Raw genomic sequence first — 15,224 nt, 5'->3', positions numbered from 1 at the left:
GGAAGAGGAAGAGACAGAACAAACAGTGTTCAAGAACTACAGGTTATCCAAAATTCTACTGAAACTAAGAAAACGGAGTCCTTCCGCAAGTGCCTTCTACCATCTCCCCCATCAGAATCTCTGCCTGCTTTCAAGGACCACAGAGCAAGGCTTGTTTTGATGTCTGCGAGGAGCAGGGTCACTGCCGTGGAGCCTCAGGGCTTGCACTGGTATCTGGGGGCCTGTGCTGGACACCTAGGCTCGGGTGAGGGAAGCCATTCCCCTGGTGCGCCTTTGCCCGTAACCAGAGGCAGTGAGTGGTCCAGGGGAATTTCCACTTGGGGGGTGGCTGCTGCTTTCTGGGTAAAGCACGGTACGTGTAGGCAGGGAAGAGCTCAAGAAATGAGTTGCCTGGAGCCAACTCATTCTGCAAGCTGCTCCCCAAGAGATGACAGACTGTCGGTGTGTTTTGCAACTGCTCAGGGTGGGGGGCAAACTCCCAGTGGGTTAGTGCCAAAGCCCAGGGCCTTGTGTCCTTCCAGAATACTAGCTGAGATGAGTGAAGAGTAGTAATAGTTAATATTTACACAGGGCTCATTTCAAGGCAGGTCACAGAGGGCTGTGTTCTCATTATCTCCTCAATTCCCTGCCACAAACCCAGCAGATGAGGAGCCCGGGTATATGAATTTGGTGTTCTGGAAAAATCACAGAAAATCTTCCAGGACTTTTTTTTGCTCTGGGTCTACCTCAACCCACCTCCTGCCCTCATCTCCGGAAGTACTCGGCCAAGTGTTGTGTTTACATGTTTTGAGAGGTTACATTGCCACAAGAAACAGTCCAAATTCCCCTATAGGCCCTATCCAGGAAAAGAAACAGGCTCACGTACCACTTTTAAATTGCATGGGGTATAGGAGAATAACTCTAAAACCAAACTAGTCGTCCTGATACCGATGTGTTGGGTTCAGATGGAGTCAACAAAACTAGATGGGCGTGCCCGTCAGGGCTCTCGGCATGTGGCAGCATCAGCTTTCCAAAGGACCTGTGTTCTAAAGGATCAGGTGCGCTATGATTAACCGAGGGCCATACCGTGCAAAAATACTTTCCTTGACATGATTTATGGAAACAACTACTTACAAAGGATTTGAATTTGAGAATGGAGTGGCTAAAGATAGAGAGACTATTTACTTAAGAACTGGCATGGCCAGGCCACCATCCAGTGAGAGCAAAAGATTTGTCTCTATTTCTAGGAAACTTCAGGACATTCTGGCCTGACACATCGGGTGACGAGTATATAAAACTCAGCTGCTATGTGGCTAATTCCTAGGCCAAGTACTTCAGGCAGGTGAGAAATTATCTTGTACATCTTCTGTGTTAACAACAAGCTCTGGATAAAGGAATTCTTAGCTCATGAACAAACAAGTTTTATTTTTTTCAAAACAAAAATGGATTTATTTAACAAACAGTTATGAAGCATCTACTCTGAGCCAGGCCTTGTCCTGGGTGCCGGGGATCCTATGATATACAAGACAGTACGATGCCTACGCTCATGGGGTAAATTTAGAGCATCTTGAGGAGAGATGGACAAGTAAGTAAGTGAGTTATGAGGCAAGATAAGATTTCAGAGGGAAAGCGCTATTAAGAAAATAAAAGAGGGAGATGCGGTAGACAGTGATGGGTGGGGGTCAGAAGGGTCAGGGCAGGCCGGGGCATATGAGGATCACGGAAGAACCTTCTAAGGCAGCAGGAACAGCTGTTGCTAAGGTCATGTGGCACGAATGAACTGGACTTGTACAAAGAACGGAGTAAGCACAGGAGCATGGCAAGCAAGGAGACAGTCATGTGAAATGAGGCTGGAGAGGTCAGGTAAGGTAATCAGCAAGGGCCAGGTCACGTAGGCCAGGATACAGAGTTGAGATTTTATTCTGTGTGCAACTAGAAGGCACTGGAGAGTTCTAAACAATTTCCTGAATCTGAAGTGTTAATAAACATTTGATGTATTTATAGAATTAAAAATTAAAAAACAAAACAAAACAAAACCACCTGCCCCAAAAAATCTCAAAGGTGAGTACCATTTCCTAAGTGGGGAGCCCAAATTCTAGTTTTTGCAAAACTGATTGTCCAGAAATCTTTTTCAATGTATTTTATGTGTCTACTCATTCCTATAAAAAACAAATTTGTACTACTAAGTTCCAGGCACCGTGCTGGGTTGCTGAGGAGATACAATGGAGAAGACATCATTGGCCCACAGAGACTATGAGACAAATAACCAGGCGATGACAACTTGCTGTGATAACACACTATCGGGGGATACGTGCTACCCTAATATGCAGGGGTTCCCCTACCCAGTCTAGGAGGGAGGGTAGGGGCTAGTGGTGAGAATTAGGAAAGGCTTTCTGAAAGAAGTGATGTTGAATAACACAGCTTCCCTGGAGGTGAGAAAACACAGGGCAAGGTTGAGGAAGTGAAGCAAGTTTGGTAGGGTCCAAGTGGAGGGTTTAAACAGAGTCAAGCAAGGGTGTATCACCCAAGGCCTCTCAGTTAAGAAGGATTCTGGACTTTATGTTATCAATGGTGGGGGAGGAGCATCAAGACTTTAAAGCAGGGGAGTTCAGGTTTGCACATCCCAAGGGTTACAGTATAGAGAATGAGCTGGAGAGACCAGTCAAGGGTCAAGAAGACCAGAAGGGCAAGGCTTGGGCAGGGGTGGAGGCAGCAGGGATGGAGACAAGTGGGCTGGTGTGAGAGAGGCCGAACTGACAGGTCCAGATGACTGACGAGAAGTCAGTGGTCAATAAAAAGGACCGCAAAGAGAGCTGGCCCAGTTTCCAGGAAGCAGATGGAGAGTGGTAAAATGCACGGAAACAGGAAGCACAGGGTGAGGAAGAGGGATGGGTACAGGGTTGCGAGAGAAAGCCTTCGTGCATGAAGTCAGTTGGCATTGGGGCTCGGCAGACAGTTGGACACACGGGTCTAAAGAACGGGCAGAAGATCTGGGATATGGACAGTCTTCGGCATGTTGCTGGCAACCAGAACCATAGAAAGTGGTGCAATCCGTTGAAGAGTTAAGAAGAAGAAATAACAACTTTTAAGAGCCTTCAGAGGAGACAAGCAGAGAGAGAACAAGAAAACGAGAGAGTGTGGTGCCACCCAAGACAAGCCAAGAGAGGGCTTTAAACAGAGGGAGACGTTGACCATGTCCAATACTGCGAGAAAAGAAGCAAGATGGGGGCCGAGAAGGGTCCCTGAGGTGTGACAGGAAACACACTGGTGACTTGAGCAGAGTCAGCAGGGTAGCTAGGGACAAAGCCCCGGCTGAGCGGGGAGGGAGGAGTCGGGGGGAGAGTGGAAGTGGAGACAGGAGGGATGCCTTATATTTAGTCTCAAAAATAGGGATGAAACAAATTCATCACAGAACTTTCCCCACATTAACAAATCAAATGTGGATTTTCCAAACATTGGAAATAACTCCAGATATAAAAAATGGGAAATAAAAGGGTCATTTCAGAGGAAACTGCCTGAGGCAAGAAAAGCTGAAGAAACCCTCTCAAGATGTCTCCCTTCAAATGCCTTATGGGGTGGCCACCCCACAGCCTGGAGCTAAGGACCCTGCGTCCCTCCCAGTGAGCTTTGCCCCAGGTATAGGGGAGGTGATGCCAGGGAACCAGACCTCAACTGCAGCTTACTGTCTGTTCTGAGCAGCAAGGGCAGCACGCAGGGGAGGAGAGCACCGCCAGCAGAAGAGAAAGTCATGGTCATGAAAGGCATAGCAGGTGGTCATGGGCTGGTCCAAAAAGCTGACACGGTTACTGATTACACTTGGGGTCCCAAGCTCTCTCCTCACTGCCTCTCCTGCTTGTCTATCCAACAGCTGTTTTCTAAACACCACCTTGATGCCGGGAGAAGTACTGGACACCGAAAAGCAGTGAGATCCAGTCCAGTGCGGGAACCTGGTATCTACACAGGAGAAGGTTCTGCAGTTAGTTAAGGGGAACGTGGTGGGCTCAGCGGCCTGGAGTCATAGGATGGATTTCTCTGTCTGCCCTGTGCAAGCTGTGTGACCTCATGCAAGGGAAATGATCTTTCTGCGTGTCGGTTTCCCCATCCGAAAAATGAGGTCATAGCAGGCTGCCTCCTGGGTGATGGTGAGTAAACGTGAAGGTCTCAGCTCACTGTCTGGCACCACGGGAGCCCTGGACAGATGGTGGCAGCTGTTGTACTAATGGCAAAAATCGGCCCTGGCTATTGTGACAACTTGGAAAAGCAGTACCCCGTGCAGTCAAGGAAAGAGGGTCAGGGAAGGTTCCCCAGCGGTGTTCACAGTGGATCTTGGGAGGGCTAGCAGACGTCAGCAAGTGCAGGTGGGGTGGGGGACACCAGGCATGGGGAACTGCAATCTCCTGTCTTTCTACGTCTCTCTCAAAGTTGTTAACCCCACACAATGAATACGATGCTGTTTTTTTCTGGTGCTGATTCCACAGCAAGAGCACAGGACTTGGAATCAGAAGGTCCAGGTTTGGAGGGCAGCCTCCCAGCTTAAGATTGCCACACCCATGAGAACACACCACCCAAGCCCTCTCAGCCTCAGTTTCTCTCATTCACAAAAGGTAGGCGCTAGCTGCCCTCACTCCTCTGTCAGCCAGTCCCTGTTTATCAAACACCTACAAACAACACTGTCAAGTGCAGGGGACACAATCATGCACCAGGGACAGGCATGCCTGTGAGGTATGGTACAGCTTAGTGCATGAGCCAGAGGAGTAAATGGGCAACTAGAGTACAGTGTGCAAAGTGCTGTGATTGGTGTAAGTGCAAACATCAAATGAAATACTCTATATGAAGTGGCTCTGAAAAGCAGGAAGCCTTATCAATATATTCTGTAGTATTATTCTAATACTGCTAGCCAGATTCTAAATCTCCCAGGAAGTTTTCCAAACTTGTAGTCTGCTGATGGCATCTTGTTTCCAAGGCAGCTACGGGTCAATATGTACATCAAATACGTGTATATGTCTGCTCTGTATATGCTGCCAGGTTCTCTGTGGTCTGGTAATCAACTGTGACAGAGCATCTTGGCATTCGATAAGGCCTGCCCACCCTGGGTACCATTATGGTTGGTGATATCACATACATTTCATGGATCCAACCCCTAAAGGCTTGTGATGCAGTCTGATATGCCAATCCCTTTATTCAACATGCACTTTGTGGCAAAACATCAGCTAAGAGGGGTCCTGAGAGGCGGAGGGTACAAAGACAAACAAGATGGCTCCTGGTCCAAAGATGATCAGTTTAGTTAAAAAGACACTGGACACTAAGGTGAAGAGGTGTTATAATTAATGCTATGCTGTATCCAACTGGAGGGATAATATCATCTATCACTCAGACCAGGACCGTGAAAGAGGGGTGACATTGCTAAATTTATACTTGGGCTATAACCATAAATTGAGCTATATGGTCCCTAGATAGAATATAGGGGTCCAATTTTCACTCAAAGTAATGGCAGATAAATGTCAGAATCAATATATATATATATATATATTTTTTTTTTGGCCGCACCGCCTGGCATGCGGGGTCCTAGTTCCCCGACCAGGTATCGAACCTGTGCCCCCTACAGTGGAAGCAAGGAGTCTTAACCACTGGACTGCCAGGGAAGTCCCAGAACCAAAGCATATTGATACTGTAGCCTGATTCGATGTAACTCACGTTTTTGCTTTCCAGGAAACTAGTTATCTCTTTTCATGCTTCCTTGCAATATATATATATTTTTTCATATTGGACCCTAAAGGCATTTGTGGATTTCAAGATTATGAGCTGAAAATTTCATAAGGATGATAATCAGATACTTGAGCCTTTTTTTTTTAATGGCAGAAATTTACATTATAGTATTGAAATTTAAGTTTCCATGCCATTTCTACCCTTCTGCCTGATGACTTGCCACTTACGTTTATGTTAAACCCCGATCTAAAGGTATTTCCTCCTCAGGCTCCAAAATGAACTTTCTAAGTGCTTTTTAATATTAACATGTAAAAGCGTTCTCCAAGCTACCCTAGAGCTTAGCCAAATTAATTTCTCATTTTTAGACTTGTTTTCTATATCCAGTGGTAAAAGGGCTTCTACTTTAATGCATGTGAGCGTGGAGGTGATACTCCCAGAAAGATGAACTGGAGGAAGGACTAAACATATGCTGGAGACATCCATATGTTATGGGGTTTAGAAGTCACTCTCCTGCTTAAAGGGCTCCTCTGCCAGGCCTGAAGGTAATTTCCCACGTGAAATTCACTTTCAAAGAAAACTCCCTTTGGATTAAAGCCCACCATCTAAGAAGTGAGCTTCTGTTCATAAACATGCAACTAGACTTGGTGGCCTGATATGCTGATATCAGATTATCTGCAGTCTACAAAGCAGCAGACGTCTCACTACACAGGTGACACGACTTTCCATCTTTCTTAAGACACAAATGCTTGGCCAACCTTTGGCTTAGAGAAGACATATATCTCATAAAGATGATTCTGTCTCATTTCACATGTCATATTTCAGATGAGAAACTTAAAAAGTGAAGAGGAAAAAAAGTCAAAGTTGGTTAAAAACTCCTTATGTCAGTTCTCTCCCAAACCTAAAAAAAGAATCAGAAAGAAACACAAGCCTGTTTTTACAAAAAAACCTCACTCCTTCCCCCCATCAAGTATACTAGACAGTATAAAATTTCTGGACCAGGTATATATTAGGAATCTTCTACATTTTGGTATCCATAATCCTTCATAACAGGCAGTGTATAATTTTTTTCAGTCTTTTCTAATAAACACTAAAAATTTGGTTAAAAAAGCAAAAGCTATTCTAAAACATTTCTGAAAACACATACTTGCAAATGAAAAACATCATGCCAAGCTGTGGAATGGCAGACACCCTTTCTTCATGACAGGATGATATCAAACAGATTTTCCATTAGTGTCACCAGTACCACAGTCCTTAGGCATTTTGCTTAATGTGTCCCATGAGTTGCCTTTCATGATGTTTATCAATCCCTTTGTTTATAAATTCTGCCAGCTGCAAGCACGACCCTAGATGCCTGAACTTTTTCTGGTTAAAATAATACAACCACTGAGGTCACTTGTGAAGCACTAGTAAGAGTTAGCCCTTATGTTACCTAAACAGCCATAAACAGGAGACAGACTTTGGGGCTCCTTTTACCTAGGAAAAGAAAATCTTTTTAAAGAGCTGGGGCAGCAGATGTATTCTGAGCACGTGGGTTCTCTGGCATTCTTCCTGTAGCTCCATATCAAATTTGAAATGTCGTTAAATCACAGGTTTACACTTAAGCTTGCTTATCTCTGGTAATGGACTTGGACACATATCAAAGAACTTGCCCATGGGCACTTATCAGTCCCTGACAGGCATGAGGCTTAGGAGTTCAACATAGTACTTCATTGCTCACTTGTTTAGAAACTCAGATGTAGTGTATCAGCCAGTATTTGGATAAGGGCTCCAATTACCTATGATCCTAGGTAATCCTATATTGCTCCAGGGTTGCCTGGTTATAAACTGCAGCTTTAAAATACTCTTATGATGGATAATTCACAGCCATGGGCTAGAGGTCCATCTCTATATCTATAAATAAAATATATGACTACCCTTCAACTGGTTTGGAGAATGGGGAGGTTTCTCTCTTTAATTTTTACATTAATCGATGGTTTTGAATAGATATTACCTCAGCTGATAACATTTCCAAACATTATAAAAGGGTATCAATATCAAAGGTAGACAGGGAAAAATAAGTGTCCCTTCCCACTGACCCCCTCTTCAGAAGTAAACATCATTATGAGTTCCTTGTACTTCCTTCTGGAGATATTACATGAACATACAAGCTTATGTATGTGTGTGGATGTGCCTGTACGGGCACCTGTGTGCGATTCCCACCCCCCTTTTTTTTTACATTTGAGTACCTGTCTTTATTAGGAAAATTATAAGTTCATATACATCTTTTCATTGATATGACTTCAAAGTAGAAATTGTTGTTTCTCAAAAGGAGCTGTGACTTGTTTAAAAAAAAAAAAGCACACTGCATATAGAAAGCTGCCTTCTTCTGGACCATTTTCACATTACATGGGAGATGCAATTGAAACAATACAAAATACAGTATTTATCACATTTAACACTGAACCCATCACTGCTCAGAGACTGAGAGTCCAGCAAGGTTGCAGAATAACAGCCTATGGGATTTTTCAACTTGGCAATGTCAGTGATCTCCTTAGGGGACTTGAAGGTTTCCAGGGAACATTTCCCAGGGATGGGAAGTTTCCCAAGGAATATGTGTAGAGGGATCAGGACCCCACAATTCTCATCCAGCTACAAAAGGATGCACCACCTGGGAAAGGTGATGAATTCCCAGTCCCCCTTCTTTCTAAGAATAGTAGCGGGGCTTCCCTGGTGGCGCAGTGGTTGAGAGTCCGCCTGCCGATGCAGGGGACACGGGTTCGTGCCCCAGTCCGGGAAGATCCCACATGCCGCGGAGCAGCTGGGCCCGTGAGCCATGGCTGCTGAGCCTGCGCGTCCGGAGCCTGTGCTCTGCAACGGGAGAGGCCACAACAGTGAGAGGCCCGTGTGAGAGGCCCGTGTACCGCAAAAAAAAAAAAAAAAAAAAAAAAAAAAAGAAAAGAATAGTAGCAAGTTTTTACATTGTTCTGAACACTGCTTGTTTTCCTTAACAATATATCCTGCAGACTGCTCGCTCCATCAGCCCATGAAGAGTTGCCCCCTTGTTCTTTTTAGTGGCTACATCATATACCATTGCAGAGGTGGATCTTATTCAACTAGATCTTTACCAATGAACACGCAGGTTGTTTCCTATCTTTTGCCTTCTAATCAGACAGAATCTCTGAGCTGGAATGGGACAGAAGGGGCACTGTATAAATACTGACGTTTTGTCCTACTTAACTACCATCCTTCTTTTTTTTTTTTTTTTTTTTTTTTTTTGGCGGTACGCGGGCCTCTCACTGTTGTGGCCTCTCCCGTTGAGGAGCACAGGCTCCGGACACGCAGGCTCAGCGGCCACGGCCCACGGGCCCAGCCGCTCTGCACTGTCTTTTAAAACACATTGATGTCTAAACAACATGGAGAGACTATTTGGAAGAAACGGATGTCAGCCTTCCTGCTGCTACACACAGAAAGATAAACCCTCTCCTCTCTTCTAGAGCTAACGACTGGTTTCCAAAGCTGAGGAAGTTTTGGCGATGCCCTTGAGCAGCAGCTGAATCCTGGTAAGAGGAGCTACTGGCTTTGCCAGAACCCAATTCATCCTGTTGGGCAGACCAGCCTGGGCACCCAGGAAGGCTCCATCAAACAAAAATTTTCTGTTAAGGTAAACCTCTTAGGTTAGGGAGCCTAGTGTGGAATCTAGGTCACAGTCGCCCCTCCTTTCCACATAGCATCATTCAGGACTCTCATTCTGGTGGGGCTCTAATTTAATACTTAACACAGGCCTTGGACAAAAAAAATCCCTAAACAGCAAGGTGATGAAAAAGTCTCTGGAGCTGGACTGCCTGGAGTTTGGGCAAGTTACTTAACTTTTCCAAGGCTCAGTTTACTCTCTGTAAAATGGGAAAGTAATACCTACCTCAGAGGGTAATTGTGAGGATTAAATAAAATAATGCATGGGTAAATTGCTAAGCAAAGTGCCTGAACTTCATAAGGGCTCAAGAAAATGTTAACCACTATTAATGAAACAATCCAAAGCCACTTCTTTTTTTTCCTGAGAAACATCTTGACCCCGCCTTCAAAATAGATCTGTGGTGAATTTTGGCCTTGGGGTGATGCTCTGGTCTCCTGACTTCTCTCTCTCCAGGCCCCATGTTTCTTACACACCCTGCAGAATGGCTTGCCATTTCTTGAGCACACAGAATCTGCCTCCTTGTTTGTGTTCAAGCATTTCCAATTGCCTACAAAGTCTCCCATCTTCACGCGGGTAGCTTTTACTCACTTCCCAAGACACAGCCCACAGGGTGAGGCTAAGTGTCCCTCCTCTGGATCCCACCGTGTCCTGAGCCCACCTCCCTCAGAGCACTGTCAAGCCATCTAGAAGGGACCTGGGAGCAGGTCTTCATAGGAACTGAACCCTAAATTCCCAGCACCCAGCTCAATGTTAGCACGGCATAGCTACTCTGGTAACTGCTTGCTGAATTCAAACGAACCCCAGGGTGACAAGGATTCCCGTCAGCCTGCTTCATTTCCTCAATAAAACATAATCTATGCTTCCGGTATATTCTTTCAATCAACAACACAGGTATCTGCACTTCAGGTGTCTATACTCTTAAAAACCTCAATTTAGAGTCACCTGTCAAAAGCAGGGCTGAGGAGACAGAGGACAGCCTTCCTCTTCTAAGAGAGCTCCTGCCTTCTACCTGCCATCCCCGTAACCAGGCAAGTGACCAGAAAACCACACATTTTGTTGAGATTGTTCTCCTCCCTGCAGCACAGTAAAAACGACCTTTCAGTACTTCAGTTTAGCATTTTACTCTACAATTAGTCAGAACCAATAGGAGAAACAGCTGTATCTAGAGAGCCTGACTTATTTTTTGCATAAAACTGCTAGGAAAGATGTGGTCTATTGCCCTAATTCAAAGTCATTAATGCAGAGACGCATATGACAAATTAATATCAGAACTTGCAACTCTTGCTGAATGGGCATGCTTTGGTTGAAGAGAAAACTGAATTATACATTCCGTCATATTTTTCCCTTCTTCATCATAGCTGCTAGGTAGCTCAGGGCCCTTTGATGATGAATAACCCTATTCTTCTCTGAGCCTTTGTTAAGCTGCTATTGTTTATTCTCAGTTTACTCTACTGCGGCCGCATTTTGAGAAAGAGTAATGAGCCTTACGGTTTTGTTTGGTTATCAACAATGCTTGGAGGGCAGGTGTCACCAGATACCTGGCACATGGAACACATTTGCCTGCACTGTTACCCAACTGTGCTCTAAACACACAAACGCCATACAGAACTTGTTGGCACACAAAGACTTGAAGTAAAAAACAAATGCCTGCACTTGGTAAAGGCTTACGAGTAGTAAAAAGCTGTCCTAGTTTTAGCTGGCAACAGGAGCCAACTGTGCATGTAACGGTTGCTGCACAGATTTTTGAAATGGATACGATGCCCAAGCTGTAAAGCCCTCCTTTGATAAGTGTACTGAAATCATTCCAGCCCTTAGGGGTACAGTTGTACCTTCCAAGCAATAAAAGGAAGGAAAGGGAAAAAACGAAGAGGAAGTTCAATCCCCAAATCGCAAACCTAAGAGCAAACTGGAACTGCAATCCGTATGTTCCAGGATTGTGCTGACACCAGAGATGAAGGCTGGACTTGCAAACACCCTGCTGCCCCCTCTTCATTTGGGAGGGAAGTGTAAGTGACAAACAGATGGTCAGCTTTTGAGGGAAAGTTTTTAGTTTTGTTTTTAATGGCAGAAAACGAACAAATGAAAGGAAATCTCATGAGTATGAAAACACACTGCTTACCTGACATTAGAGGGTTATGGAATGCTTAAGGAGAGATTAGCACCTCTGCCAACATACTTGCAGTCTAAAGAATTGGCTGTAGAGAGTTGGAAACTTTAGAAGGATGGGTGCTCTAAAACTGCATTCCCTTTCCCTTCCTTCCTTGTGATGGGAGAAAATGGCCACTGCCTTCCAGCTAAGGATGGGCTGTATCAGTCTTATCTCTGAGTATCTGTCAAAGCTCCAGATCTCAAGTGTGGCTCATGTCCAGGCTACAAACCACGGGCAGGAATGAAGGACTGGTCCTCAAGACGATGGAAGACTTGTTGGCCTGGGGGCTTATACAGGCCTCTGTTCACATTCTGGTTCTGCTTCCTCCCAGCTCTGTGATCTCCGGGATGTCACTTCATCTACCTGAAACCCAGTTTCCCCATCTGTAAAACGGGGATGTTGGTGGTATTTGTTTACCTCGCTGGGTTGTAAGGAAGATTAGATAATGCATGTAAAATCCTGAGACTAGTGTCTGGCAACAGTAGACAGCCATTAAACATTCACCCTTTTTCCTCCCTGGAATCCCCCATTTTCCTCCTTTATATTCTCTGTCCTTTGTTATAGCTTATCCCACCTCCTTCCTGTTCTCCTCTCCCTCCCTCCTTCCCTTAAACTTTGGCCTGACCTCTTTTTTCAGGCACTCATTCACTGCTACTTATTCTCCTACATACTTCTTAGCTCCCCTAACTTGCCCAGCACATGAACTTTAGTGATATAGGGAATGGAGGGTGAGAAAGGGAGAACCAGTGATGGGGCTGCTGCAGTCTATCTCTTTCCTAGCCCAGCCTTAGAAGTCTGTCTTCACCCAACCACCTCTAACAGAGCAATCAAGTATAGAGGTTGGTTGTGGGTGGGGAATACTGGAATCTGACTACCCGGGTTCAAGTCCCACTTACACCCTCAGGTAAGTTAGGTAACCTCTCTGTCCTCTTTCCTCACATGTAAAATTGGGGTGATAATCCCTCATGCATTATGATGATGCTATAAATAAACACATGTCAAGTACCCGGCACATCCGTGCTTACTGAACGTTAGCTACCGTCATTGTCACCACCATCATCCTATATTCTGTGGAGACTTCACCTTCCCTCATAATATTTTCAATCCTTGAGAGCAAAACTTGTGCTCAGGAATACGAATCAGGCTCTGGAGGATCAAACTGGAATTTTCCAGCAGCTCTATGTGATCCTGGCAGAAGAGTCGGCTCTTATCCACTCTCGTAGGCTTTGGACAACGTCACCACAAGTTGGAGACTGGCGCATAGCTCAGTGAGTCGGCTGTTGGCGGCCCTGCCGTTTCTGGCAGGCCACCAGAAGATGCCACCACCCAGTGGCCTGAGGAGCTCCCAGAGCCTCTGAGCCCGAGGATACACTGTCCCCGTGTGTTCACGGCTTTCACAGAAGAGAAGGGGCCAGTGCTTTGACGTTCCCTTTCCTCCAGTTAATCACATGCTAGACGCACTCCTCCGCACACTGTCATTAACACTAATGGAGGCCGGGCCCTGGCACACCAGCGTCTGCCACGCGTCCTCTAATGATCTGTAATGGGCACTGATAATGAAACCTTTTCCCAGAAATTTGTTTTTTAAGTGAATCAACTTTGCCCAGAGCTAAGTAATAAAGATGACATTTTCTTCATTTTTTAAAACCATAAACTATGCTATTCTGGAAGGAGCCAGTTAACTAGGACTAAAATAAGAAATTCTGCAACAACCATTTGGACTCAAAAAAGGGACATTTTCAGAGAACATATGAGGAACTATTGGGAACAATAAAAAGCAGTACAGATTTGCCTCCTGGCATGTAAAGGCACCAGATCCTTCACTAAATCCATGTCAGAAAGACCTGCAGAGTAGATATTTGTGGTCTGGGCTGCCTCTCCTCTGGGCACCACCCCTTCTCCATTCTCACGGTCCACGTGCTCTGAGTGTCCGTCCACCTCCTTCCACCCAGACAAGGAGGAACAGACGACGCAGGCCCAGCCCAGCAGAGCATCACACCCTCTGGCCACAGACGCTGGGTCAGGGATTAGAGAGGCGATTCAGTTTGGACCGAGAAGAATCAGGCCCAAAGGACTGTTCAAACTTTTAGGGAAGACTGTTCAAACTGTTCTCTTCTCCTGGAGCTGGAGTTTTAAGGAAGTCAGTCCAGCTGGTGGCAATCATCTTACAATCAAAAGGAAAGTGCTTACCTAAGAGAAGAGTCAACACAGAGGAAAACTGAGCTGAGAGATGGCAAGAGCTGGGTCCCAATGGCAAGATGGCAAGACCTGAGTGCCTGGATCCATGCATTCCTGAAGCACATTTTCCTGTGCTTATCAATTATGTAGGTGAACCAATAAGTTGCATTTCAGCCTAAGGTAGCTGGGCTGAGTTTTCTGTTACTTGTATCAAGAATCCTGATTGGTAAATTTGCTCAAGCTGACACATACAGTCTTGAATATAATGACTGCCTATTCACTGAAAAGATGTCCGATTAGGGAAGTTTATACTAGTGCTCAATTTCCAGAAACATGTGAGGAGGACAGGAATAGTCAGCTCTTAGGAGAGCTCAGAAAGGCACTGGATTGAGAGAAATGCAAACACTCCAAAAGCAAAGGCCGGACAGTAACTTCTACAGTGCACGGTGCTTTGTGACAATTTGTCAGCTAGAGGTGAACAGTGGGGATGCAGTTTCCATCATTCACTTATAATTTGAGAAAGAGAATAGATGTTACTGATCCGAATGAAAATAAATACCAGGCTCACTTTAGTAGGTTTAGCACAGTAACTGAAGGCTAAACATAGCAACTCTGTCTAAGGAGTAAAAATAAGCAGGAATTTTCTGTAAGGCTATGTGATCCCTATTTATATTCTCTCCTTGTTAAGCTCACTAAGACTCTGGCCTGCCCCAATTCTCTCCGAGCTGCTTTCCCCATTCTGAGCTCAGAGCTACTCTCTTTGAGCTATCGCCTAGCTCCAAGGTAAGCAGCCCTTGCTGAAAGCTAAAGGTGTCAGAATTTGTCTGATGTGTTTGGTGCTGGACTATAACACAGACAGGAAGAATACAGCTTATTTTCAGACTTGTTTTGTTCACTTTTTACAACAGAAAACTCAAAGCAAAAAAGTAGCAGCAGAATGTAGGGTCTTGTGTGACATTTAGAAATGAAAACAGGCCCTTTGTGGAAGAAAATTTGGCCTAAAAAAAATAAAGAAGAGTTCCAGATGGTGAGGTTTATTTGACTGGGAAGCAAAAGTGGGATGAAAGTAGGGAACGTCTCAGGCAAGTCAATTACACAAGATAAATCGATTGAAGATGTTCCACTGGGATCCAGCTAGCATAGAGTTCTGGAATGGGAAGACAACATTACTAGGCTTTCCCAGCTGTAGCACCTAAAGAAGTAAAGAACCATATTGACATAAGAAACAAAACAACTGTAATATTATAGATGAAAAGCGTATGTTCAGACAGAGTCAATTATGAGCAGCTCTCCACATATGCCTGGTATGTTCCTGCCTCTGAGCCTTTCCCTACTGTTCCCCTTGCCCAGAACACCCCTGGTCCCTTGTGTCTAAATCCAACCCATCTTTCAAGACCCAGGTTCAACTGCCAATCTGATCACAAAGGCTTCCTTGATTGTCCTAGCTCAAAATCATCTCTCCTGTTGGGGAATTCCAGCGGCACTTCATCCTGCAGCATCTAGACCATTTGAGTCTTGTTTTACAGTAACTGTATACTTTAT

At 45.0% G+C, this 15,224-nt stretch overlaps 1 protein-coding gene across 8 annotated transcripts in view; it reads right to left on the bottom strand.

Moving 5' to 3' along the window:
- ARHGAP26 (Rho GTPase activating protein 26) overlaps positions 1-15,224 on the bottom strand; it is a 491,973-nt gene that overhangs the window by 42,339 nt on the left and 434,410 nt on the right. The window contains exon 22 of one of the 8 annotated variants that reach the window (XM_028493332.2): positions 14,626-14,874. The exons of the other annotated variants lie outside the window; for them this stretch is intronic. Within the exon in view, the coding sequence (XP_028349133.1) occupies positions 14,770-14,874 (105 nt within the window). The 3' untranslated portion in view covers positions 14,626-14,769. Of the gene's footprint in view, positions 1-14,625; positions 14,875-15,224 lie in introns of those variants that run through there. 8 annotated transcript variants of the gene reach the window in all.

Source organism: Physeter macrocephalus, chromosome 8 (assembly GCF_002837175.3).
Source record: "Physeter macrocephalus isolate SW-GA chromosome 8, ASM283717v5, whole genome shotgun sequence".
NCBI classification, from domain to species: domain Eukaryota; kingdom Metazoa; phylum Chordata; class Mammalia; order Artiodactyla; family Physeteridae; genus Physeter; species Physeter macrocephalus.
The sequence above is the reverse complement of the archived record's forward strand: the minus strand, read 5'-3'. Positions and strand labels throughout refer to the sequence as shown.